The 24,724-nt window shown below is 37.8% G+C and overlaps 1 protein-coding gene and 1 pseudogene across 7 annotated transcripts; one reads left to right on the forward strand and one right to left on the reverse strand.

Moving 5' to 3' along the window:
• The first annotated feature begins 698 nt into the window (after positions 1–698).
• Positions 699–3,080, forward strand: LOC143879044 (asparagine synthetase [glutamine-hydrolyzing]-like; annotated as a pseudogene). The gene is made up of 8 exons (XR_013251112.1): positions 699–704; positions 864–944; positions 1,051–1,272; positions 1,739–1,887; positions 2,079–2,145; positions 2,318–2,404; positions 2,492–2,599; positions 2,686–3,080. The product of XR_013251112.1 is annotated as an asparagine synthetase [glutamine-hydrolyzing]-like (transcript).
• A 2,235-nt stretch (positions 3,081–5,315) lies between these two features.
• LOC143880344 (putative disease resistance protein RGA3) lies at positions 5,316–19,912 on the reverse strand. 6 transcript variants are annotated; one of them, XM_077383240.1, is made up of 8 exons: positions 16,635–19,912; positions 16,425–16,507; positions 15,866–15,954; positions 8,691–8,810; positions 7,615–8,614; positions 6,781–6,917; positions 6,051–6,112; positions 5,316–5,958 (listed from the first exon to the last, which is right to left on the reverse strand). In XM_077383240.1, exon 1 carries the CDS (start codon positions 19,856–19,858, stop codon positions 16,652–16,654), a length of 3,207 nt encoding a protein of 1,068 aa, XP_077239355.1. In that variant the 5' UTR covers positions 19,859–19,912; the 3' UTR covers positions 5,316–5,958; positions 6,051–6,112; positions 6,781–6,917; positions 7,615–8,614; positions 8,691–8,810; positions 15,866–15,954; positions 16,425–16,507; positions 16,635–16,651. The 6 variants fall into 6 exon arrangements, with proteins under 6 accessions (XP_077239355.1, XP_077239356.1, XP_077239354.1 ...); XM_077383241.1 differs by lacking the exons at positions 5,316–5,958; positions 6,051–6,112 and adding an exon at positions 6,189–6,668; XM_077383239.1 differs by lacking the exons at positions 5,316–5,958; positions 6,051–6,112 and having other exon boundaries at positions 6,189–6,917.
• Between the last annotated feature and the right edge of the window lie 4,812 nt (positions 19,913–24,724).

Here is a 24,724-nt window from a genome sequence, read left to right on the forward strand (position 1 = left end):
ATGTCACTCATAACCTAGCTATGCTTAGGTGACACATCTTTCATTTTATTTTATGTGTGCTTATTAACTTTATCCTTAGGAAATGCATGCTTAGGTAGACGACTCCTGAGGATTGTTTCCATTTCACATGATTTGTACCCAAACTTCTTTGAAGTTAATAATAAATGGCATAAGAGACCAAGTGCTTGCACTCGGACGAATTGGGGGTGCTCTCAGACCTTCTCCATTCGTAACCAGGCACGAACCCATATATATTTCTGGTTATCCATTGCACAGAGGATTTGATTTTAGGAATCCATGGCATATCCATGGATGGCGACTCTGAGTTTATTTCAGGTATGTCTTGGTTTCGAGTCCTGGCTCCGGATCGAGACATATCTCTTTCTTTTTATATCGCCACTCGTGCTATGCTCTGAGGGTGGCATCCGTTTCGAGAGTTCCTTGGTAGAGCTCTCCTTCACACGTGGATGATCCAGATGGTGTGGGGACTCGTTCCCTCATCGTCGTATCTCGGATCGGGGTCCACAGTACTCAATTTTTCACAACAAATTATTTCCAACTTTGTGAGGACAGGAAGAGGGTTGGCTTCAGGAAATGCCTCCAGCTTAGGGCATAATCTTAATGTAAGCTCACGAAGAGAGGGAAGATGGATATCAGGAGGCAAGAGGCGTTCACATTTTCTACAATCCTCAAAGGTAATGCTTGTTAAATTGAAGAGATGTCCTTCCAACTTGGAAGGCTGACACCACCATAGGCAAAAATCTGTAAATTGAAGATTGTGTTGGACTTGATATACCTTTCCCCTAAGTAGAATTTCAACTAGGGATTTACTACAAATCCAATTTCCTCTGTTTATTACTCAGGGTTCACCCGATTTGAAGGCCGGGAAGGAGGTTGCAGATTATCTTGGGACTGTTCACCATGAATTTCACTTTACTGTTCAAGTACCTGAACTAGATTTGTCTTCAAGTTGTATAAAATGGATTTTATGTACATTTCTTTTTCCTTGAAGTTAAGAAATAAGGTTTTGTGGTTTCGGTAAAATGGCAGGATGGTATTGATGCCATTGACGATGTTATCTACCATATCGAAACATATGATGTAACCACAATCAGGGCAAGCACACCCATGTTTCTTATGTCTCACAAGATCAAGGCCTTAAGAGTAAAGATGGTTCTCTCTGGTGAAGGTTCTGATGAAATATTTGGAGGGTACTTGTATTTTCACAAGGCTCCTAACAAGGAAGAGTTCCATCGTGAGACGTGTCGCAAGGTGCGTATCTGGTTCAACTCTGTGCTTTCACGTGACTATGTTACATTAGTAATAGATTTTTGTTATAAATGGCTCAACTTAGAATCCCCGTTTCCATCCTGAGCTTGGGCTTGTGTTTACAATTCTATATCTTAGCTAATGGTAGTGTAAATATTGGTTAACATTCTCACAGTCAAATTAAGTCCCAAAAAGTTTGCAAAGTAATCTCTAACTTTGGCCTCCTTATTGATTTTTTATTGAGATTGCTCTTATTTTGGCCTCCTTGTTGATATTTTATTGAAACCTTTACATTTTTATCCAATTGTTTGTTCCAGCATTCTCTAGAAATTTGTTGTGGAATTCCTTACACGAGAAAGGTCCTTTGATGCGGTCTTTGATGTTACATGGATTTTGCAATTATGTCACAATTGCAATCATATAATTTTATAATTGTGGTTAATAGATTGTTAATACTGTTGTCTCACAGATAAAGGTCCTTCACCAATATGACTGCTTGAGAGCTAACAAAGCAACTTCTGCATGGGGTTTGGAAGCTCGTGTACCATTTTTGGATAAACAATTCATAAATGCTGCAATGGATATTGATCCTAAATAGAAGATGGTACGTATGGAACATGCATTATTATATAACTATCAAATTTCCTATAAAACTAGCAAAAAGTACTGTTCCTTTTTATATCTATAGTCATTACACCTAAAAGCTTCTTAAATACAAATTTACTGTTTTTATATATGTAATCATACCTTCTAAAAGCTTCTTAAATGCATTTTTGTGTTTGTGATTTGTGTCGGATAAAATCAGATCTTGGACGGATTGAGAAGTGGGTGTTGAGAAAGGCTTTCGATGATGAAGAAAATCCTTATCTGCCAAAGGTCAAAATCCTGTTGCACATACACATGTAAATGCTAATTATGTATGATACTCTGCAGAAAAAGGTCTATTCCACAAGCATTGACACTTAAGACGCGATCCCTGCATTATTTATTGATGCATGTGTGACTTTATGAACATAACTAACAAGGATACCTTTTTTCTGTTCTGCAGCATATTCTCTATAGGCAGAAAGAGCAGTTTAGTGATGGTGTGGGCTACAGTTGAATTGATGGACTCAAAGCCCATGCAGCTCAACATGTAAACTCTCTCTCTCTCTCTCTCTCTCTCTCTCTCTCTCTCAATACTCTATTCACTCTTCTTTTAACTCTCTTTTATCTTTTCCAGGTGACAGATAAAATGATGCTCAATGCAAAACACATCTTCCCACACAATACAACTATCACCAAGGAAGCATACTACTACAGAATGATCTTTGAAAGGTTCTTCCCACAGGTAATTAGCTGAAACTCGGTTTGATTATATAGAAATATGTTATGGTGGAAATATAAAAAATTGAATTCACTTTTCTTTCAATACAGAACTCGGCGAGCTTAACAGTTCCAGGGGGTGCAAGTGTTGGTTGCAGCACAGCCAAGGCTCTTGAATGGGATGCAGAGTGGTCCAACAACCCTGACCCTTCAGGTAGAGCTGCCTTGGGAGTCCATGTCTCCGTATATGATCCGATATCTTCGTCAATTCCACTTGGGAAGGTCTCTTTTAAGATTGTTAACAAGAAGCCTAGAATGGTTGAAGTGAATCCCCCATCCCTCACAATTACAACCTAGTATCTTCTATAAAATTATATTTTAAGTTGTTAATAAAACTTGTCATGTATGAAGAAAGTATAGTTGTTTGTAGACCAGTATGTAATACTGGTGTGGTTGGAAGAACTCTTTATGTATATTTGAAATTAATTATCTAATGCATGAATGGTTTCCTATTTTCATATTGCTTACAAATATGAATAAAATAGTTGATTCCATGTATCGGGCACTCTAGGCAAACACCAATGTATGCAGTCAGTGTAGTGTTGTGGGACTGATTTTGGCTCCTCTGTCAATTACTTCCCTTGTGATTCTGTGTAAACCGATGTATGTCCATCTATCCGTTGCTCTGAGAGTTGTGTTATGTTGATGGAGGAGACAAGAACCTTCATTTTATCAACTATACTCATCACCACATTCATCTGTCGATCGAAGCCCATCGCATAAGGCATTTCGTGGAATGGCTATTGCACTAGAGTGAAGCCACCTCAAATGATTTAAATGAATACGACAAAATCTGAGCCTATGTGGCTGCTCTCTCATGCAACAGTCGTTGCGCGAAATGCCTTATGCGATGGTCCCTATCAAATCCCTCGTGGCCACGTTTGAATACCCATAAGATTTAGATTTGGATTTCTCACTTTTGCAGTTGAGATTTGGAACTCGATCAGAGCCTTAGATTTCCAAATCAACTACAACAGTGAAAAAAAAATCTGATTTTCAAATCTGTTCTGCAAGACATTATTTTCGTAGGTTTGATTTTCAACATCTAAGATGAATGGTTTAGTTATTAGCGTTATTTTACTTTCAAAGGATAACAATAATAAGTAAAGAAAGATTTGGTATGACAAGCATTGAAACTTCCTAGTACCACAATGCTTGGGAAAGAAAAATGTACAGGAAGAAGAGACTATAAATTATGGGTCTTGCTTCCTTCTCATTATTCAGAGACAAGTTTTCATATTATGTGAAGTCCTATGACAAGCTTTGGCAGAACACAAAATTGAAGTTAGTAGATAAACATTTTGGACCTGCTTCTGAATAGAAAATGCTACAAACCATGTTCCGCCATATGTCATTGAGAACACCTTGATTGGATGATCCAACACCCTTGATCCATAAGCCTCATTTATGTTACGACCAAGAAATGATAATCCATTGACTTTTGTAGTTCTTTATCTTGGGCATGGGATGTCATTTGGGATGGGACCACGACCATGTGGGTCGTCTCATGATGCTGTGCATGATCAATGATCTTTGATTTCACATACACGTCCATATGTGAGACCCAAAAATTGCTTGTTACCATTCACCGCAAAAATGACTTCTACCTAGTCATTTTCATGAAAAATATGACATTTATGGTTTTTTTATTCTTCTTCTTGGTGATGGAAAAATGAGGTGGAGCTCATCCTTGTATCTCTTCTACTCTACCATGAGGAATGTTAGTCCTTTTATGACGTAGGACAATAGATTACTAATTATTTGGTTTTTTCCTTTTTAGAAAGCTAGTAATGAGTTTCTTTGTTTATTAGGATTTGTTTCCTACGTGTAGTAGGATTACACTTCTAATTATAGGTGTTCTAATTTTAGGGTTTTCTTTTAAGAAATGTTTACTAAGTTGGAAATTGCATTTCTTTTATATAAGACATTGTAAGCTGTAGTTTTAAATGAATCATGGAATAATATCAAAGACGTTTGTCTCTCTATATCTCTCTTCTTCTTCTTCCCTTTCCTAGTGGATTCGAGGGTTCTTCTTCTTCCGATAGTGGATTCTAGGGCAATTATCGGATCGTACGCTTCGGATGTGATCCCACGTTTGATCTACTACGTTATTTTAGTACCAACTGTTGGAGTAGTTATAATTTCCTTGGTGGGTTGTTTCTGCCTAATTCATCAACTGCTGGAAAAGGGATGCCAAGGAAACTCATCAAAAATTACCTAATTCATCAACTGCAAAGGAAACTTGCCTAAAATTACATATGGAAAGTATTTCAATTTCTTCATTTCACATCCCCCTCTACATTGAACTCTTCTTCCAACATATGGGATTAACTTCAACAGAATCTGAGCCTAACTTGGGCCCTGACACAAATTGAAGCCTTGGAAAAGGTTCCCACAGTAAATCAATCAATCCAGATTGAGTGATGGAGCTAATCCAAACAATCACACATTTTATATAATAGGATAGGACATGTTAATAAAGAATAACCCAATACAAAACATGAGGTAATCATAAATTACAGAAAAGATAAAAAGAGCATACATAATAGCACTTGGAGGGAAGTAAACAGTCCAACAAAAAAACTCCACCACAAAGCCTACGTTTTGGATGTTGAAGCTAAAGGATAGAAATTTTATCTTCTTAGAAACAAAATAAAGTTCAAATCCACTTTCATGAGCCTATACTTGGCCTTTTTTGAACCTCACAAAATTGTTAACTATTACATAATAAATTAGGAGGCATAAAGATCTCTCACTGAACCCTCATACTCTTAACCATCTATAATATATTACTGTATTTTCACATAGAAACTTGAGTATGTTGTGATGCTTTCTGGTTCACTAAAACAAATGTAAAGTTCATCAAAACTTGCATTTGACTTGGGAACCAAATTTGTTACATTGTACACAACCTTTAGGAAGTGTGTTCAAATTGGAAAATACACTGGATCCTGTGAGAATACTTCTATAGCCAGCAATGTAGAGAGCACAAATCAACAACTGATGGCTTCATGTAGCCAATTTCTTCCCTTCAATGACTTGCCATTGAAAGAGTGGCATTTTTTTTTTGGTTAAACTCACCGCCTTGACCATTCTAAGTGGGTCCAGGTATGGATCTAATTCCATCAAATATAGGCAGGATTTTGTCTTGAAGGTAATTTGTTAATACGGTCAACATGAATATGGTGTTGCCTGCCATCTTACTACCCAGCCCAAAATGATATTTCACCAGAGTTACTTGTCTCCACAGTCTGAGTTTGAGATGTCTGTGCATAACTTTCAGTATGAGACTCTTGGGAAAGCCCCAACACCACCAATGTTGACCTAATATAATATTCACGTTTCCAAACTCCAATATATCAGTATTGAGGGGGGAGTTAAATTGGACAAGAAAGAAAAACAGGGTCCGCAAGAACCTCGATAAAGATGATCAGATGTTTCATTGGTTCAATGCATTTTCAAGCTGTGATGCTGGTAACTGGTAAGAACAAATGATATTCCAATGTCAAAATATACATGAAACAATCTCAAATTGTATAATGAGCAATATGACAAGTCAAACTAGGGGATTTAGATAAAAAAGAAACATTAGACCTTGTTCACTGCGGATATTTTACATAGTTGATTTCCTACAATTTTTTCAATAGTGATAGCCAAATATATCAACAATGAGAACACCATACGATCAATGTAGAAAGTAGAAACACCCTTCAACTTAAATGGACATAAAAAAGATAAGACCCATATAGCCATTTGATAGACATCAAGGATTAGGGAAGCATGCATGTAACACTTGACAGCATTTTGGGAGTCAGATATACCCCTCGGTCCAAAATGGAAAGTAAAGCCAAGATGTGCAAATACATAATGACTAAGTTACAGTGGCAACGGTTTCCCCATCACGAACAACAAAGAACTTCATGAGGGTTCAAAACACTGGAACCACTATTTAAAAACTTTGAATCAATCATTGACTCGCCCAGGTTGATTCGATTTTTGGCCCAACTGCGTTAATCATAAACTCCCTCGGCTCACTGGGGTCAATAAAAAATCGGGTTTACTTTAGGAAAGTTCTTGTTCAAGGATAAGAAATATCCAGATTTAATCTACCACTTCCATCAAAGTTTAATATCCAATTCCAAATACCTTGGTCCTAGAGAAGAACACTCTGGTCTCATTAGGAGTCACTGTAGAGTCGACCCAACTGGCCCATGTCTTCAAACCCATCCTATAAGCAGTCGGTGCTTCAAGCTCCTCATATCCTTCTTCTCCATTCAAAAAACCTAAAATGATAATTATAACATAAAACAGATCACTTAGTTCAGAATGTTTAAGCATTATGATCTCAGAAGTCTGAAGAACTAATCAGTTATGGAAAAAAGTCATGTTGTGCTGCAATTGATTAGCATCTTCTAAATTGCTTACACTATTTGGCTGCATCATCAAAAAATTTTAAAAACTATACTCAATTGTAGGAGTTAGAAGAACTTATAACGACTTTATCTTTAGGCCACTCATCCACCATACATAAGTATTAAACACAAGGATATCCATCCCTATCCAGTTCTTTGCATGCTTGGAGATAGAATCTACTTTCAGTGTTCTCATGTTTGGGTCTCCTATTATATAAAGATCATAATTGGATTCGACAAGGTGCCCGGTATAATTTAATTGAAGCATTGTACTCCTGTGGGTGCATTGGATAAAACCATTATTAGCTTAATATTAAGAGAAATCCGAGATTTTGGGCCTCTTTGGATTCAACTAAGATTGATTCTTTGTGAATAAGACTTTGAATTTAATAGAATTTGCATAGTAAGGCCTCTTCTGGAGCCATTAACCATATCATTTCTAAAACTATGATAACCATTATTTGCAAATAATCATATTTAACTTCAAAAACATTTGCATATAAGATTATATGCAAATAAATTTTATCCAAAGAGGCTGTTAATCTGTGGAGGATTGGGGTGTTAGTACCTTGGCTTTGAATACAGATAAAGATCGACCGCGTCTCATGGAATTCTGGTCTGCTGGTGTATGAGCTTGTACCATACAGACAAATGATTGTCATTGCCCTCTTTGAAGGATTTTGGTCTACTGGTATATGACCTTGCACCAGACAGACAAATGATTGCCATTGCCCTCTTTGTAGTGAATCACTTACAAACATTAGCCTCTTTCCTCTCAGTCTTTCTAGGGCGACTTTCGCATCAAAACTGGAAGATGAAGTCAATACTTATGGGTTTTCAATTATAACATAAAAACCACGCTTTAATGGGGAATGAGATTTGTTTACAAGTTGGTATATGCTTTGTCTGGTACTAAGTGATATGTACATGATGTATATATGAATGTTGAACTACCATGCAATTTAAAATGTCGGGTTCTTATATAAATTGACATTAATCTATAGTTTTGTACTAATTCCAAACTTGGGAACCGTGAATCTACCAATTACTCCAGTAGGTTAAAGCTATTAGAGCTGGTGTTGTTTGATCATTTATACTTTAACACTCCCCCTCACGTGTGACCCCCCTTTTTTTGGGTTCGGTGGATTTTAACATCACGGAGTTGTTGGGTTTTGAATCCAGGACCTGGCGCGAGGCAATAGCTCTACTACCAAGTGAAACAACCAATCACTCCAAAAGCTTAAGATGTTAGAGTTGGTGTTATTTAATCATTTAAACTTAAACAGATATTACTACTGATAGAATGAAAGAATTTTATTTAAGAGTTAACTAAAGTCGGAAAGTTGCATTCGTTCGGCTGCCATTCCCAAAGCTGATAATCATTGTCCAGTCTTCCATTCTTTACACTTGATACTTGTCAATCCAAATACAGACAAGTCTGCTCTGAATACAAAGGCTTGTTGAACTGTTGAACACCCACTTTCCCTTTACAACATTGCACTTATCTGCATCGAACTCCATCTTTTCTGCAACAAAGTCCTCTTCTATAGAGGAATCCACTTTCTCCTCTACACAGCATTCAAATAGTTCATGTCAAAATCGCAAAATATTAGTCGAGTAGCAAAAGTGGCCAATTATAATTACCTGTTGTAACCTCACTTATCAGATCTTGTTTAGAACAAGGTGTAAGCTTGAGAATGGAGGTGCGAGTGAGTGCGCAAATATCTTCTGCGTAGAGAAGACCGGCAAAGGCGAAGGCGCAAACTATGACAGCCATGATAGAGAGAGGAAGTTTCACTTTCAATGGTTTCATTAATAGCTTGTGTGAAAAGCATATCATTGTGAGTAGAAAATTCAGGCAAGGTGTGAGCGGAGAGCTTCTATTTTGAAATATAAAGAGATTGAGTGATTAATAACATGTGGGTGGTATTTTTGAAAAAAATAAAACAAGTGGGGGTGCAATAGAATGATGAGAAATTAAAGAAGTTTTGTGGGGTAATTCTTACCATTGAGTAGGAGTAAAGTAAAAGGCATGTCCAGAGGGTGGTGGTCTCTGTTATATTGGGGGGTTAGAAAAGGTGGCATGTGTAGACACCCCATTTTGACCGTGCCCTAAACCTTCTAATTTTGTGCAAAACCTCGCCAAAACAGTCAATTAGGGTCCCAAATTACATCTTATGTTAGCTTAGGGTCATATCTAAGCCCCTGCAAAATTTTGTCATAATCTGAGCAGATTTGTCAAATAGGACAAGGCGAGCAAGAATTGCAGAGTAACCAGAAAGAGGGGTGAATTATCCTGAGCGATGCAGATCGTGGTCCGAATAGGACACGATTTCTCCGCGCGCTTTATCAAATTTTGCGCAATCGCGCGCTTATCAAAACCGGTAGTGTTAATATCAGTGCCCATTTTTCCTTATAAATAGGGCATTTGAGCTCATTTTCAAGGAGGATCTCATTTTTAGTGGAAAATAACAGGGAAAGAAAGAGAGAAGAGAAAAATCTCCAAATTAACCGAAACCCTAACCTTTCCTTCTCTTCTCCGACCAATTGCCGGCAAGATTCTGCCGGATTTCTGCCATTTTTTGCCATCGGCAATCTCTTCTTTACCTCATTTTTACTTTTTTAAATATCAACTCTGTGTTTCCAGTCTTGGATCTATATTTTCTTAAGCTCTAAACCCTAGTTTTCTTGTCCTCTGTGTTTGCAACCTTAGATCCAGCATCTTTTCATCATCTTTTCATCTTTTTACTAGCTTTAGCTTCAAATCCTAGATTTGATTTTAAATTCTCATATCGAAGCTTTAAATGAGTGTAGATAAGCAAATAAGTGTTAAGTGCAAGGGGTTCAAGTTGGAAATGTGTTAACATAATTATGCTTGCATATGTAATTTCTTCGTAGTGGAATTGCATTTTGGAAATTGAATATTATTACCCTGTATGTTTCTTGAATGAGTTGGTGAGATTTTATAGCCCTTGTTCTGTCCCTTGTCTTGTTTAGCACATTAGTAGTAATGATATTTTCCTTCAAGAAATTGCATGAGTTGAGTTGATTTTTATTGTATAAATTGATTTTCCAATCCTTAAATTACACATAGAATCCATAGTTCATGCAACCTAGAAAAGTCTCATTGAATGAGAAATAGTTGTTTGAGAATTTGTATCTTAGTGGACTCTCAGTTAACAAGTATGGAGATTTGTAATCTCTGAGCTCCCTTATTGAATCTACTTGATCCATGTTATAAAAAAAACAGAGAATTCTCATTCCAGCATAGTTTTATCTTTTCATGGATGAGTGATAATAATTCCATCATGATTGAGTGGTAATACTAATGATATATTATTGGAGTGTTGATGATATCGGCCTAGTCTGAAATTTATGTGGATTTATATCAAGACGCTAAAACATGTGAATTGTGTCATTTTAATTATGGTTGTGCGATTATATGTTTGAGTATGTGATTCATGTTTAGGTTGTTGTTACATTAGAATTCATACTTTATTCTTCACATTGGTTATAGATATTTATGAATACTAGCAGTATTTTGATTGAATGTAAGCTAGTGAAATATTTTGAAATTTTGAGTTGAGCTTTTGTTGGAAATTGATTGAGATGTCCTTTTGCATGATTTAAAGATTATCCTTTTGTTAACTGAAAGTTCAAAGTATATAAGATATATTTACAAGGTCGTTTTATGTTATGGTTGTATATTGTAAGGATATTAATGTTCCTTCATCCAATTATAAACTTCTGACAATGAGTCATATAGTTTACTCATTTCAGTCCTCGTTTATATGATAGTTCTTGAGTCATAGTTAGCTAGGGAATTCAAGATTGGTGATGTGTACACTGTCATGATCTGGTAATAGCAGGTTATATAGTTCCTAATAGTAATTTTATATGAACGGATGCTATAGTTCGTGAACTTTAGTAGTATAGGTTTGGTGATCCATGTTGAGAAATGTATTTCATCTTCCCCCTGTTATTCTAGGTATATTCTTAGTTTTTATTAGATCATGATAAGTTAGAGTGATCACTATTGGGGAAAATAATAGTAAGAGGGATAAAATAGGTAAGGAGTAACTGTCGGAAATAAGAGTGCTTAAATGGATTCCCATGTCTAAATTTTAACTTCTTTGCATTTCAGTTAGTGTGGATAAAAAAGACACCATTGTTGAAATCATGTGCATGCTCAAATTCCAGCTAGAATCATTATACAAGTGAATTATCATCTACTACTTATCCAAACATTGGTTCAGGCATTATAGCTCTGAAAGTTCAAAGTGTTATTGCACTATATTTATTATACTTGCATTTTTTTTAGATGAACATATATGTGTTTAGAGTCATCTAAAGCCCACCCTTTTAATGAGGCAAGCTATGTCTCAGCAGAAAAGTCGAACCTTTTGGAGACAGGCTTTGTCTCATTGGTCATAATGTTCTCAGAGTTTAGGAGACTTGCCTAGTCTAAATGACACCCTTATTTGTCTTCTCTTCTATAGGAGACATGTCATGCCTCATAAGCATCAGTTGTCATCTCTCTTTTAGGAGACTAGCCTAGTCTCACCAACCTTATTCTCCCATTTTATAGAGCTATTAGTTATGAGTCTACTCCATTAGCATAGAAGTCTGTCCTTAGCCAAAGAGTCAGTCCATTAGCATAGGAGTCTGTCCTTAGTTAGAGAGTTAGTCTTTCAGAAGTCTGTCATATCATCATAGGGGTTAGGATTCTGTCCAACCTTTTCATAACTCATGTGATTCTATCCAATCCTTGCAAGGCATAGGATTCTGTCCAACCCTTGCAGAGTCGTGATTCTGTCTAACCCCTCACAAAGTATAGGATTCTGTCCAACTTTTGCGAGATATCAGGAGTCTGTCCTACCCTTATGATGATAGGATTCTGTCCTCTTGAGTTAAAACTCAAAAAATATTTGAAAAATCCAAAAATCTCAAAAATCTAGAGTCATTAGGAGTAGTTAGGAAAGTCTTTTCCGAACTACGTTGGCTTGATCCCTTTCCACAGGGTACATAGTGCAGCTTGGGATCCATATCCCAAGTCCAGCTAAACCTTTAAAAATAAACATTTCAAACCTTCAAAAAATACAAAAATTCTTCAAAACCTTTTCAAAAAGATCTTCCCCTAAAGTTAGGAGTCTGTCCTATATATTTGGGGTGTCTTATAGTTAGGAGTCTGTAATGATTGTGTTTGTTTTAGAGTTAGGAGTCTGTCCTAGCTAGGAGTAGGTTACGCCTCCGTCCGGTCAGTTGGCGATTCATATCGGCAACTGATGACTAGACTAGGATGCGCTAGTGATCACATTGTTTCCCTTAGGAACACAGCCTAGTTATACATAGGATATATGAACCACCTGCATTAGCTTATGGCTAACCTGCATTTAGTTAGGGCATATAGGATGTCCTAAAATTCACAATCCATTGGAATTTAAATAATCTCGCAAGAAGCTTTAATATCTAGTCCGGTCTTTTAGGTCGAGTCTAGGATAGAGGTCTAGATGTCTTAGGCATCATAGTTTAGAATAGGGCGAAGAACTACGTGACTCTGATTCTTGTGGAGACGGGAATACGTAGGCTTCTTTGGATGAACATTAGATCATCCAAAGACTCGGGTTTAAGCTTTAGAGTCTTATGGTCTGTTGTTAGCACTTTAGGGTTTGTGTTTGTATATTGATGTTGATTTTGCATAGGATCATGATAGTATGTGTTCAATGCTTTACCCACTCATATTTTTAGCTATAGCATATACCTGCTTCTTTATTTTGATCATATGTTTAGTTGTAGATCATTTATTCTTCTAGCTTATTGTATTTACTATATCTTGTGCAGATCTTATACTTTTAGTTGTAGTATGCATGTGTTTGCACACCAGAACTTAGACATCATTTAGGCATGACACTCATAACCTAGCTATTCTTAGGTGGCACTTCTTTCATTTCTTTTATGTGTGCTTATTATTCATCTCCGAGACATGCATTATTATATAGATGTTTTCTCAGAGATATATGTTCTCATTTTACAAGATTTTCACCTAAAACTCTTCAAAATCAGTAAATAAATGGCATAAGAGACCAGGTGCTTGCACTTGGGCGGATAAGGTGCTCTTCGGACCTTCCAAATTCGTAACCAGGCACGAACCTTTTATATATCTCTGGTTATCCATTGCAACAGAGCATAGTATGGGATCCAGGGCCAACTTCCTTGGATGGCGACTCTTCTTTGTTTAAGGTACGTCTCGAATCCGGGCTAGTCCCCGAATCGAGAGGTATCTCACTTTACATCGCCACTCATGCTGTGAGAGGTACTTTTTTTTAGAGTTCCTTGGAGAGCTCTCCTTCACATGGATGATCTAGAGACTCTCGGGGGCTCGTCCCCCGCCTCTCTCGGATCGGGGTCCACAGGCTGACGACTCTGCTGGGGATCGAACCCAGAATCTCTGGTTATCCATTGCAACAGAGCATGGTATGGGATCCAGGGTCAACTTCCTTGGATGGCGACTCTTCTTTGTTTAAGGTACGTCTCGAATCCGGGCTAGTCTCCGAATCGAGAGGTATCTCCCTTTACATCGCCACTCATGCTGTGAGAGGCATCCTTTTTTAAAGTTCCTTGGTAGAGCTCTCCTTCACGTGGATGATCTAAAGACTTCTGGGGGCTCATCTCCCGCCTCTCTCGGATCGGGGTCCACAGCATGCCAACATCTTCACTACTTTCTAACCCCATTTGGCCTGCTTCATTAGGTGGGGGAAAAAAAGAGAAGGGTGCTCTCTCTCTCTCTCTCTCTCTCTCTCTCTCTCTCTCTCTCTCTCTCTCACACACACACACACACACACACATGTGGCCACCTATGGTATTATCTTTGCCATTTGTATAGCATAAACATCCTCGTCCTTAATAGCTATTTATTTTAAGCAACACGTTGTTGCATAATTCTATTTATGAGAATGATTTGGGGACAACAGTGATGATATTAATTAACGATCTAGGTATAATGACCTCTTTAATTAATTGACTGGGCCTGATGAACCTTTCCTTTTCATGAAAATTTGAACTCTTCTACTTCTATAAAAACTCGAGAATCATAAGTGTCTTATATTTTATATCGAGAGGGGATGAAAAGATGTTGGTGGTAGGTCTGAAAGAGAGGCCGACTGTCTAGGTTGAGTGTGGGCTTTAAGTGTAGGCCTGATTCTTGTAGCGCCACATTTTTGACCCATTGAGAAATTGGGCCTGTTGTGCCTGACCAAACCCAAGGGGGAGAATTTGCAACCATAATTGGTGGAAGCATTGGGACCCGCACGTGTCCAACAATTGAACCCCACATCATTTCATGGAGGCTATAATAATACGAAGCCCTACATATTCTCCCACTTTCAACTCCAAGCCACCCTCAAGTATTTATAACCATGGTTTTAAATTTCGACCGAAATCCGAAATGGCACATACCCGAAACGTGTCATTATTTCATACGAGATTTCAAAATTTTGTTATTTCCGAAATTTCATGCGAAATTTTAGGGATTTCGACCATTTTTTTAGAATTTTTAATTATTTTATAATTATCCCGAAATTTCGACCGAAATTTCAGGGATTTCGATAATGAATAAAATATTCTTTTTATTAGTCCGTCGGATTTCGTGCAAAATTTTGAAATTTCGATTTCGCTGCCGAAACTGAAATTTAAAACCATGATTATAACTACTCTTTTTATCCCAAAAGAGGTGGTCCAGGAATAAAAGGGGGCGAATGTCAGATTTACCTACATATACGGGTGATATTTAAAATATCATGATACATATATAGTATCTAGGACAATAGATTGTGATATTTAAAGGTCTGATATATCAAGATAGTTTAAAATATCGAAATTAAAATAGTGATATTTTACAACCGTGGTCAATGGCCTATGTAGTTAGTAGTTGGTTCCCATTGTTTCTACCAATGGGAGCAGTCAGGTCAAAATAAAAGGATAAAAATATCTATTTTGTGAAAAAATCCCTCATTTCATTTTTAGATAATTAATTTGTGTAATGTTCTTGGTTAAAAATGTAGATGCAAAATTGTCCCAAAATAAAACTAAACACCTATTTATATGAATTCAAGTCCAGGTTTTTGAACTGCTTAGGTTTGATTTTCAACATCTAAGACGAATGACTCAACTATTAGTGTTATTTTACTTTCAAAGGATAACAATATTAAGTAAAGAAAGATTTGGTATGAAAAGCATTGAAACTTCTAGTCCCACAATCCTGGGAAAGAGAAATGTATAGGAAGAAAAGGCTGTAAATTTTGGGTCTTGTTAGCTTCTCATTATTTAGAGACAAGTTTTCATACCCATGTGAAGTCCTATGGCAAGGTTTGGGAGAACACAAAATTAAAATTAATTTTGTCGTGTTTGTCCATTGGCCTATACAATATTTTTCAAAAAAGTATTGTATAGGCCACCCCACAGAATGATCCAAACCGTCCATTTGATGGGCCACGAAGTAAATAGGTTGTGTCCCCAAAATTCATTTCCTTAGGATGATCTCAACCCCCGATCTACAGAGGTTCCAATAATATGCAGTTCCTCTATACATTGGAGGGCTAGGATCATCTTATGGAAATGAATTTTTGGGCACAACCTATTCTATGTGGTGGACGGTACAATACTTTTTAAAAAATACTGGATATATGGGCTTACACCATGTAAAAACTCTACTCGCACGTACAGTCCTTGGCTTACTTTCTTTAATTTTTCTTAAAATCATGAAGATTTAATTAATAATAATGCAATGGTAGAAAATGTTTAAACAGGGAAAGAGGTCGCACCTTTGTCTAGATGACTATTAGCTGCAGTCAATATAGGGGATGTGTTGTATCTTGGGCCAATCTCGGCCGTTGTTCTTTTGACATCGTTCCTTCAATTTAGGACATTCCCAAATAACTAATAGCTAATGACTTGAGGGATGTGAGGTTTTGCATCCGATTGGGTAAGGACTTGAGATTTTTTCAATAATAAAGCACAAGGGCGCTCCCATTGGATCCATGTTGCCAAACCTCATTTATAAGCATTTATGATTCCTTTAATTTTGCCTTTTTCAATGCCATAATAAATACAGTTTTGCAAAATGGATCCAATGGGAGCGCCCTTTTCCTTTATTTTGGTAAGGGCGCTCTTCATTTTAGCATTCCTCTTTTTTGGAAAACATTAGTTCTAAAACAGAGAGCATATACAATCCAACACGGTACCGGTTAGAATTCTAGTTCTTATTTTTTTGAAACTTACTTAAAAATAGAGAAATCATTTTTAATGATTCCAGAGTTAAATAGAAAATCTTCAAAATATTACAAAAAAAGCAGACAAACATGCTCCAATTTTGTGTTTTACCTGTCCTGGTTGTGGAACTGAGAGTAATCCAACAATCGAAACCGCTTCCTTTTTCTTAGATTCCTCCATTCATTTTCCTACATCTGCCATGTTTTGTACAGAAGGATAGTCCTAGGCTTAGTTTCTTTAATTTTTCTTAAAATCATGATGATTTAATTAATAATAATAATGCAATGGTAGAAAATGTTTAAACAGGGAAAGAGGTCGCACCTTTGTCTAGATGACGATTATCTGCAGCTAATTCCGGGGATGTGTTGTATCTTGGGCCAATCTTGGCCGTTCTTTTGACATCGTTCATTCAATTTAGGACATCCGTTAATAAACAAATATTCTAGTGTGGTGGGGAGGCCACCTTCTGGCAAGGATGATATTTCAGGACAGTAAATAATAGTTAAATACTTGAGGGATGTGAGGCTTTGCATCCCCTTGGGCAAGGAGTTGAGATTAGGACAAGTGTGGATTTCTAGAGTATTGAGCTCGGTGGGCAGCCCATAGTCATTATTTTCATCATCTGGAAACAAGGAATGGAGTTGAGGACATTCACCGATTACCAATTTTTTGAGAGAGGTGAGGCTTTGCATCCCCTTGGGCAAGGACATGAGATTGTCACATGAAAATATTTGCAAATGTTGGAGAGAGGTTAGATCTTGCAAAGACACCTCCTCGAGAAAACACTCCAACTGATCACACCCTCCTATGCTTAACCTTTGAAGAGAGACAAGGCAAGGCGTTGTCAAGCTTAATAGCATCTTCACGCCACAACTATGGAGTTTTAAGTCACAAATAGATGGGAGCCTCGGAAGGGCACTCAATTCTCTGCAACCATTTATATGTAACTCTGTGACGGCAGGAAGGTCAGCGGGCAACACCTGCAGCTTGGGGCAGTTATGTAAGTAGAGCTTACAAAGAGAAGGTAGCTGAAAATCAGGAGGAAAGAGATGTTCGCAATTTCTACAATCCTCAACGGTAAGGCAAGTCAGATTGGAGAGATGTGACATCCAACTTGGAAAACTGACACCGCCATAGGATTTTATATGTAATTCTTTTAGGTTGGCATAGGGTTGGAGGCCTTCCAATACCCCATCATCATTGACTCTTCCATCTTGTGAACTGTCATCTCGGTGCCATTTCAAACTCAACTCATTAAGGTATTTCTTATCTTTCAAGTTGGCTTCTTTCACCTCCTCTATGTTTTGCACGTCCTCGAGACCCGAGATCTTAAGTCTTCCTTTAATGTTCCTCATGTTCTTCAACTCTCCTATCTGACAACCACTCTCTTTACACACCTTGAATTTCTCCAAAGTTTGGAGCGAAGTTAATTTTCCAATTCCTGGCACAGAAATCGAGTACCAGCAGCCCGAATCTAGAGCAATATGTTGTAGATTAACTAGATTCGTGATACCTTTGGGTAGCCCTTTAAGACTCCCGCAAAATTCCAGGCCTAGCGTTTGCAAATTACAAAGACTGGTTACTGATTCAGGCAGCCTATCTATCTTCGTGTGAGAGAGGTGAAGGTAGCGTAGATGTTTCAAATGGCCAATCGAATCAGGTAACCCTTTAAGACTCCTGCAAAATACCAGACCTAGCGTTTGCAAATTACAGAGACTAATTATCGATTCCGGCAGCCTATCTATCTTCGTGCCAGTGAGGTCAAGGTAGCGTAGATGTTTCAAATGGACAATCGAATCCGGCAACTTGTCGATTTTAGACCAACTCAAGTCCAATACACGCAGGCATCTCAACTCCATCAATGCATCATTGAGAATCTGGTTGTCAATGGAAGATGGAGCCTTCAGTCGTAAAGTGCGCAGTCTCTTAAATTTCTTCAAGGCCTCCAAAGACATTGAACCCTCGTTGACGTCAGTCCATGATAGATGACGCGCCATTTCAGGGATGCTTCGTGGCGTACCGTCTTCCATTTTACAACATTCATCACCTGAGACAGATTCTGCTAGATCATGCATGAGATCATGCATCACGTAATCTGAAGTCCCCCGAAAGTTTTGACGAGAATATTGAAAGAAAGACTTTGTTAATAAATCATCAAATATCTCCCCACCAATATCTTCTAGGAGTGTGCTTCCTTTGGGTTGAATGAAGCCCGCAGCCATCCACTGTCGGACCAACACATCCTTCAAAAACTCGTGATCTTTAGGAAATGCGGCAGAGTAGGCAAAACACTGCTTTTGATTGGTTGGCAGGTAACGATAGCTCAATCTTAAAGCGGGTAATATATCACTTTTATCATCCTTCCATATTTCGCTTGTCAAGATGCTTTCCCACTCACTCACATTCCTTTTAGAAGACAAGATGCCCCCCAATGTCTTTACTGCTAAAGGAAGACCATTGCACTTTTTCACGATTTGCCTACCAATTTCCTCCAGTTCCGGATGGGCATTTGAAATCCGTCCCCCAAATGCACGCCGAGTAAACAATTCCCAACAATCATCATCTGGTAAACCCTGCAAATCGTGGGAAGGAATTGTGGCCATCGTCCTTGCAACCCTTTCATCTCGTGTAGTCATGATAATTTTACTTCCTTTCACTCCAACTCCAAAGGGAGCTCGTAGACGGTCCCAATTATGAATTTGATTTTCACCCCAAACGTCATCGAGAACAATTAAAAATTTCTCGGCGTTGAGCTTCTCTCGGAGACAACGTTGAGCGGCATCCAGGTTTGAGAGACCACAGTTGCTTCCGCTTGCAGATTCAATAATTGCATTTGTTATTCTCAATACATCAAAATTGTCAGACACACAAGCCCATGCTTTTAGCCCAAAATGCGTCTCTACCCTGTGATCGTTGTAGACGAATTGAGCAGGAGTAGTCTTCCCAAGCCCACCCATGCCAACTATGGGAATAACAGAGTACAATTTATCATCATCTGAAACCAACAATTGTATGATTTTGTCTTTGTCGACTTGTCTACCAATCACATCAGATTCGTCTACCAAAGAGGTAGTTTCCCGTCGCTCCTGCTCGATTTGGGAGCCCCTCCCTCCATCTCTTCTAATTTCGAGATGGAGGTCATGTCCTTCCTTTACAATCACATCTAACCTTCCACTAATCTCCCTTATCTCACGTGCTATGCCACGTTCGTACTGGAAAATAGAGGAGATGTACCGGACAACCCCTACCTTCTGTCTCTTGCTTGATTGAGCTTCCGAAGCAACATCGTCCAATATGTCATTAGCGTCGTAGGCGATATTCTTGAGTTGTCGAAGCCAACTTCCAACAGCCTTAGAGTGAAATTGCTTTTCCTCAGCATCTTCAATCACGCCTTGAATTAATTTCACTTTCCTCTCTAACTTTTCCACCTCCTCCTCAACACCAACACCCCATATTGATTTCATTTCTTTTATTGCCGATTCCGTCAGATTGCCAATCACTGCATCAAGAACAGAGGATACAAACATTTGTACCATTTCTGCCATACTAAGGAAACAAGAAAATCCCAAGATGTTTGTCTACAGTGAGAGAGAGAGAGCAGTGAGAGAGAGAAGAAGAAGAACCAAGTTTAATCAAAAGTAATGAAGCCCACGCGTGTTAGTCAAATTTGTCGGTGGAAAGTTGAGTCTGGACAACGACAATCAGGATAATCTCAGCCCTTCATCTATATGCCATATTTATGTTCCGCCTATAAAAGTCTTTACATTAAAAGCATGCCGTGTGGGGCACCGGTCATGAAGATCACATCATAATGGTATAAAAGATCAACGGTCTGGATTTTAAGTAAATATCCGTTTGAAGGACCCAAAAATTAAGTGTTTGACCTTGACAGTGATTGGCCACCACTTGTTTCACAGAAAAACTAGTGATAAATTCACCACATTTTAGGATGGATTCACCCCGTATTTTTCAAAAATGGACTGTACAGTCCCCACTATATGTTGATCCAAACCGCCATGGGCCACAATGTAAATAGGTTGTGCCCCAAAAATCATTCCCATAGGATGGTTCTAACCCTCCCATCTAATGAGGGACTCACATTTTGAAAAATACGAGGTGCATTCATCATAGGAGGGGTGAATTTATCACGACTCCAAAACTTATGTAATAGATCATTTTAACATGCATTTTCTTGGAAATGCATACGGAAAAAAAGTAACATAAGTTCCACCACCTATTTGTATATCTAATACATTCAACTGTGTGGATTAGACACTATCCCAAAAATCTTCTTCACAAGATGACCTTAACCCTCCAATATATTTGGTGTAAAATGGATGGTTCATGTAATTCAAAGAATCAAACGGAAAAGAAGGATAGGTTTTTCCCATCTCTATTTGGGATAGGGATTTCATTCTCACAATATGGGGACTAGTTAAATTCATCAGGCCGATTCACCCACTCAAAGTAAAGATAGATGTTCCCTAATTCATGCTGATTAGTCAAATTTTAGAAATTCCATTCACTTTAGGTTTAGGCTCTGTCTGGATACAGGTAGTTACCTTGTAGATTAGTGGTATGAGTAGTCAATACGGAGGAGACAAACATTTGCCTAGGATTTAACTTGTAGAATAGTGGGGAAATTACATGGTCTTCCGAACAGTCCGTTTGTAGTAAGAGATCTTAAATTATGTACTTTTTTGTGGAAAAAAAAAAAAAACTTGTGCTAAAAAAATGTATAGTATGGCCCACCTACTAGTTAACCTAAGAAATTCTTTTATTGATCTTGCAATAGATAGACCATGTCCCAACATAAATTGAACAACCAGAGTGAAAATTTTTGAGACGTGGCCTATCTACACAAGGGCTAACAAATGAATAGTGGAAGGAATAGCAATTAGAAATGTGTGTGCACCTGCTTTGTGTTTCTTCTTCTTGCAAGAGATGGCCTTTCTGAATGCAGTAATGCAATAGGATAGCAGGTGCAGAACCAATTCAAAGCAATCAAACAACAAGACACGCAGATAATGTCAAGGAGGAAACCACCTAAGAGAATTTTAAAAGGTTTAATTGACTTTTTGAAAGGCAATACACCGAAAGGTATGTTGGACGGATTACGTAGTTTTTTTGGGCCGCATCAATGTATAGAAATTAGAATACTCTCTTATTCTTCCGTCTGATGAAAGTCTCTTTTTTTTATTCTTTCACCTAATACTTTGCTTTAATGGTTTATTACGTAGTTTAATCAACAAACAAAAAAGAAAACGATGTTAGGTGAGGTCTTCACCTAACATGGATAGAATATTTCAAAGAGAAATGCTTATATGTTTGTCCTCTCCTTGCATTTTTAAACTGGATCGAATCTTTCCACAAGGCATTCTTCGGTGGGGCACCACCTAGCCTTGACAAATGGGGTATGTCTTCCATGGCATTGTGGGTCCCACCTTTGATTGATTTGAACCCTCCATTGAATAAGCGTTAGCTTTGATCTCCCATTTCCCATAAACTTGGTGTTCTTCTCCATTCTCTAAATCTCGAGTACTCTTCTTCTTTTCTCTTGTTTCAGCCTTTAACTTTCTTCTTTTACCTTTTCCATTCAATCTCTACACAGATTAATACATACTTATAGACACAAGCCACTTCCTAAAATAGCTAACCACATTAAACACAATTGTAGTCCCATAAGTGCAAGGACTCTTGGAGAATTAACCTGGCATAAAGGACCCTAGAAAACATACAAGGACTCTTTCATTTTCAATACATAATAACTACCTTAGAGGTTAGAACTCATGTACAATAATTATCTCGATTGTCGGATTGTAGATTACATCATAATGGTATAAAAGATCAACGGTCTCAATTTTAAGTAAATATCCGTTTGAAGGACCCAAAATTTAGTTGACCTTGACAGAGATTGGACATCACTTGTTTCACAGAAAAACTAGTGATAAATTCACCACATTTTAGAATGGATTCACCCCGTATTTTTCAAAAATGGACTGTACAGTCCACACTATAGGTTGATCCAAACTGTGTATTTGATGGGCCACAATGTAAATAGGTTGTGCCCCAAAAATCATTCCCATAGGATGGTTCTAACCCTCCCATCTAATGAGGGACTCACATTTTGAAAAATACGAGGTGCAGAAAATGGAAATACATGCGGAAAAAAAGTAACATAAGGTCCACCACCTATTTGTATATCTAATACATTCAACTGTGTGGATTAGACACTATCCCAAAAATCTTCTTCACAAGATGATCTTAACCCTCCAATATATTTGGTGTAAAATGGACAGTTCAGGTAATTCAAAAAATCAGGTGGAAAAGGAGGATAGGTTTTTGCTATCCCTGTTTTGGGATTGGGATTTCATTCACACAATATGGGGACTAGTCAAATTTGTCAGGCCCACTCCCCACACTCAAAAGAAAAGATAGGTTTTCCCTAATTCATGTGGATTAGTCAAATTTTAGAAATTCCATTCCCTCTAGGTTTAGGCTCTGTTTGGATACAGGTAGTTACCTTGTAGATTAGTGGTATAAGTAGTCAATACGGAGGAGACAAATATTTGCCTAGAATTTAACTTGTAGAATAGTTGGGAGAATTAGATGGGTCTTCCGAAGAGTCCTTCTGTAGTAAGAGATGTTAAATTATGTATTTTTGTGGAGAAAAAACACGTGCAAAAAAAATGTATAGTAAGGCCCACCAATTAGTTAATCTAAGAAATTCTTTTATTAATCTTGCAATAGATGACCATGTCCCAAAATTCTTTTTCATAGGATGGTCATAAACCATCAATATATTTGGCGTAAAATGGGCGGTTTAGAAAGTTCAAAACAAAAAACCAACATAAATTGAACAACTAGAGTGAAATTTTTTGAGACCAGGCCTATCTACACAAGGGCTAACAAATGAATGGTTTAGATATAATCCATATTGGTGAGATCCATTATTCTTTTTTTACTTGTGTATGTGTTATTTCACGAAAACTCAAACATATATACATTTGGATCTCTAATATGTAATATGCCTATTTTGTATAATATATTGAAAAATATTAATTATTAAGTGGGGCGCACGTGTATTCCCACTACTAACATATACTCACGGCCAATAAAATGCATCAAGACTAGGGGATACAAATATTTGTGTTTTTTCTGCCATACCAAAAGAAGAAAATCCCAAGAACGAACCAATGGAGAAAATAATGAAGCGAGTGCACCGAGAGACAAGAAGTGTAGAATTTGGATATTTGCTAATCTAGAATACTTTCATTAATCAGTAACTTGTGCTTAAATAAGCACTTACAGATAAACATGGAAGGAGATAAACCTAATCTAAGATGTAATCCTAATCCAACTGATTTGCCTAATCCACCACAATCCAATAATATCCAATCAGATCTGATATTCTCTAACATGGTCCCTGAAACGTAAACATACGTTTGATTACAATGAAATTCCCCAATACAATTGAATTCCCCAAATTGCAAATTTAATCAAAATGCAATGCACACTGCCGAAAGTGGATGACGAAGATCCCTTGATGATGATGACCGAAGTCGCCAATGACGATAACACATGTTGGTCGAAGAAGGTGCCGCTTTGTTGATGTGCTCCAAAGAGCCTTAGTTGGTTGAATCAAACTCAAGCCACGATGGGAGAATTATCATGGGCCGGTTTTGGATTACCGAACCTCATAAAAGTGGGTCACTATGGACCAAAGCCTCGATGGGCAAAAGGAAGCCTCGATGGACAGATATCATGGGTCGATTTTGAATTCCGAACAAGAGAGAAATTGCTCTCTCAGGCACGAACCTCAAGGAGAGAGGCCCCTCAACTTAGAAGGGCTCCTATTTCAGGCACTCACCACAGAGAGGTAGCTCAACTGAATAGGTGAAAGAAAAAAAAATGAAGAGAAGTGACGATTTGCGGCTGAGAATAATGCTGCAACGATAATACAAAACTTTGAATCTTAGGACATGGCATGGAGAAGAGTGCATATATCAAATTTAGGGAGGGTTATCAATGAGAGTATGAAATGGGAATAAATGGGTGGCGTGATTAAAACATGGGGGTGCTGTTATCAATATGAGAGGTGGATTTATGGCAAGAGAGAAAATCCAAGAAGATGGATACGGGTGCAAAGAAACTAAAATAACAAAGCTTTGGAAAAGCCCCTTTTTTTCTTTCGCCGAAGTAAATAGATCTAAGAGGTTTGATCCAGATTTTTCTCCCATTTACGTATTACAAATGGATCAGCGGTGAGATTTTTATTCCTTGTCCATTCTTTCCGTTCCGGTATTTTCCATTCCATACATCCCTTATCAGTGTATGGACAACTATCTCTCGAGCATAGGTGGGTTTGGCCTCAATGGGAAAAAAGCACCTAACAACGCATCTTCACAGAC

Source organism: Tasmannia lanceolata, unplaced genomic scaffold (assembly GCF_043159265.1).
Source record: "Tasmannia lanceolata isolate RefF3 unplaced genomic scaffold, GAP_Taslan_0.1 ptg000006l, whole genome shotgun sequence".
Lineage (NCBI taxonomy): Eukaryota > Viridiplantae > Streptophyta > Magnoliopsida > Canellales > Winteraceae > Tasmannia > Tasmannia lanceolata.

Excerpts from the sequence above, each read along its gene's own strand:
- LOC143880344 (XM_077383240.1), bottom strand. The coding sequence starts at position 19,858 with ATGGCAGAAATGGTACAAATGTTTGTATCCTCTGTTCTTGATGCAGTG.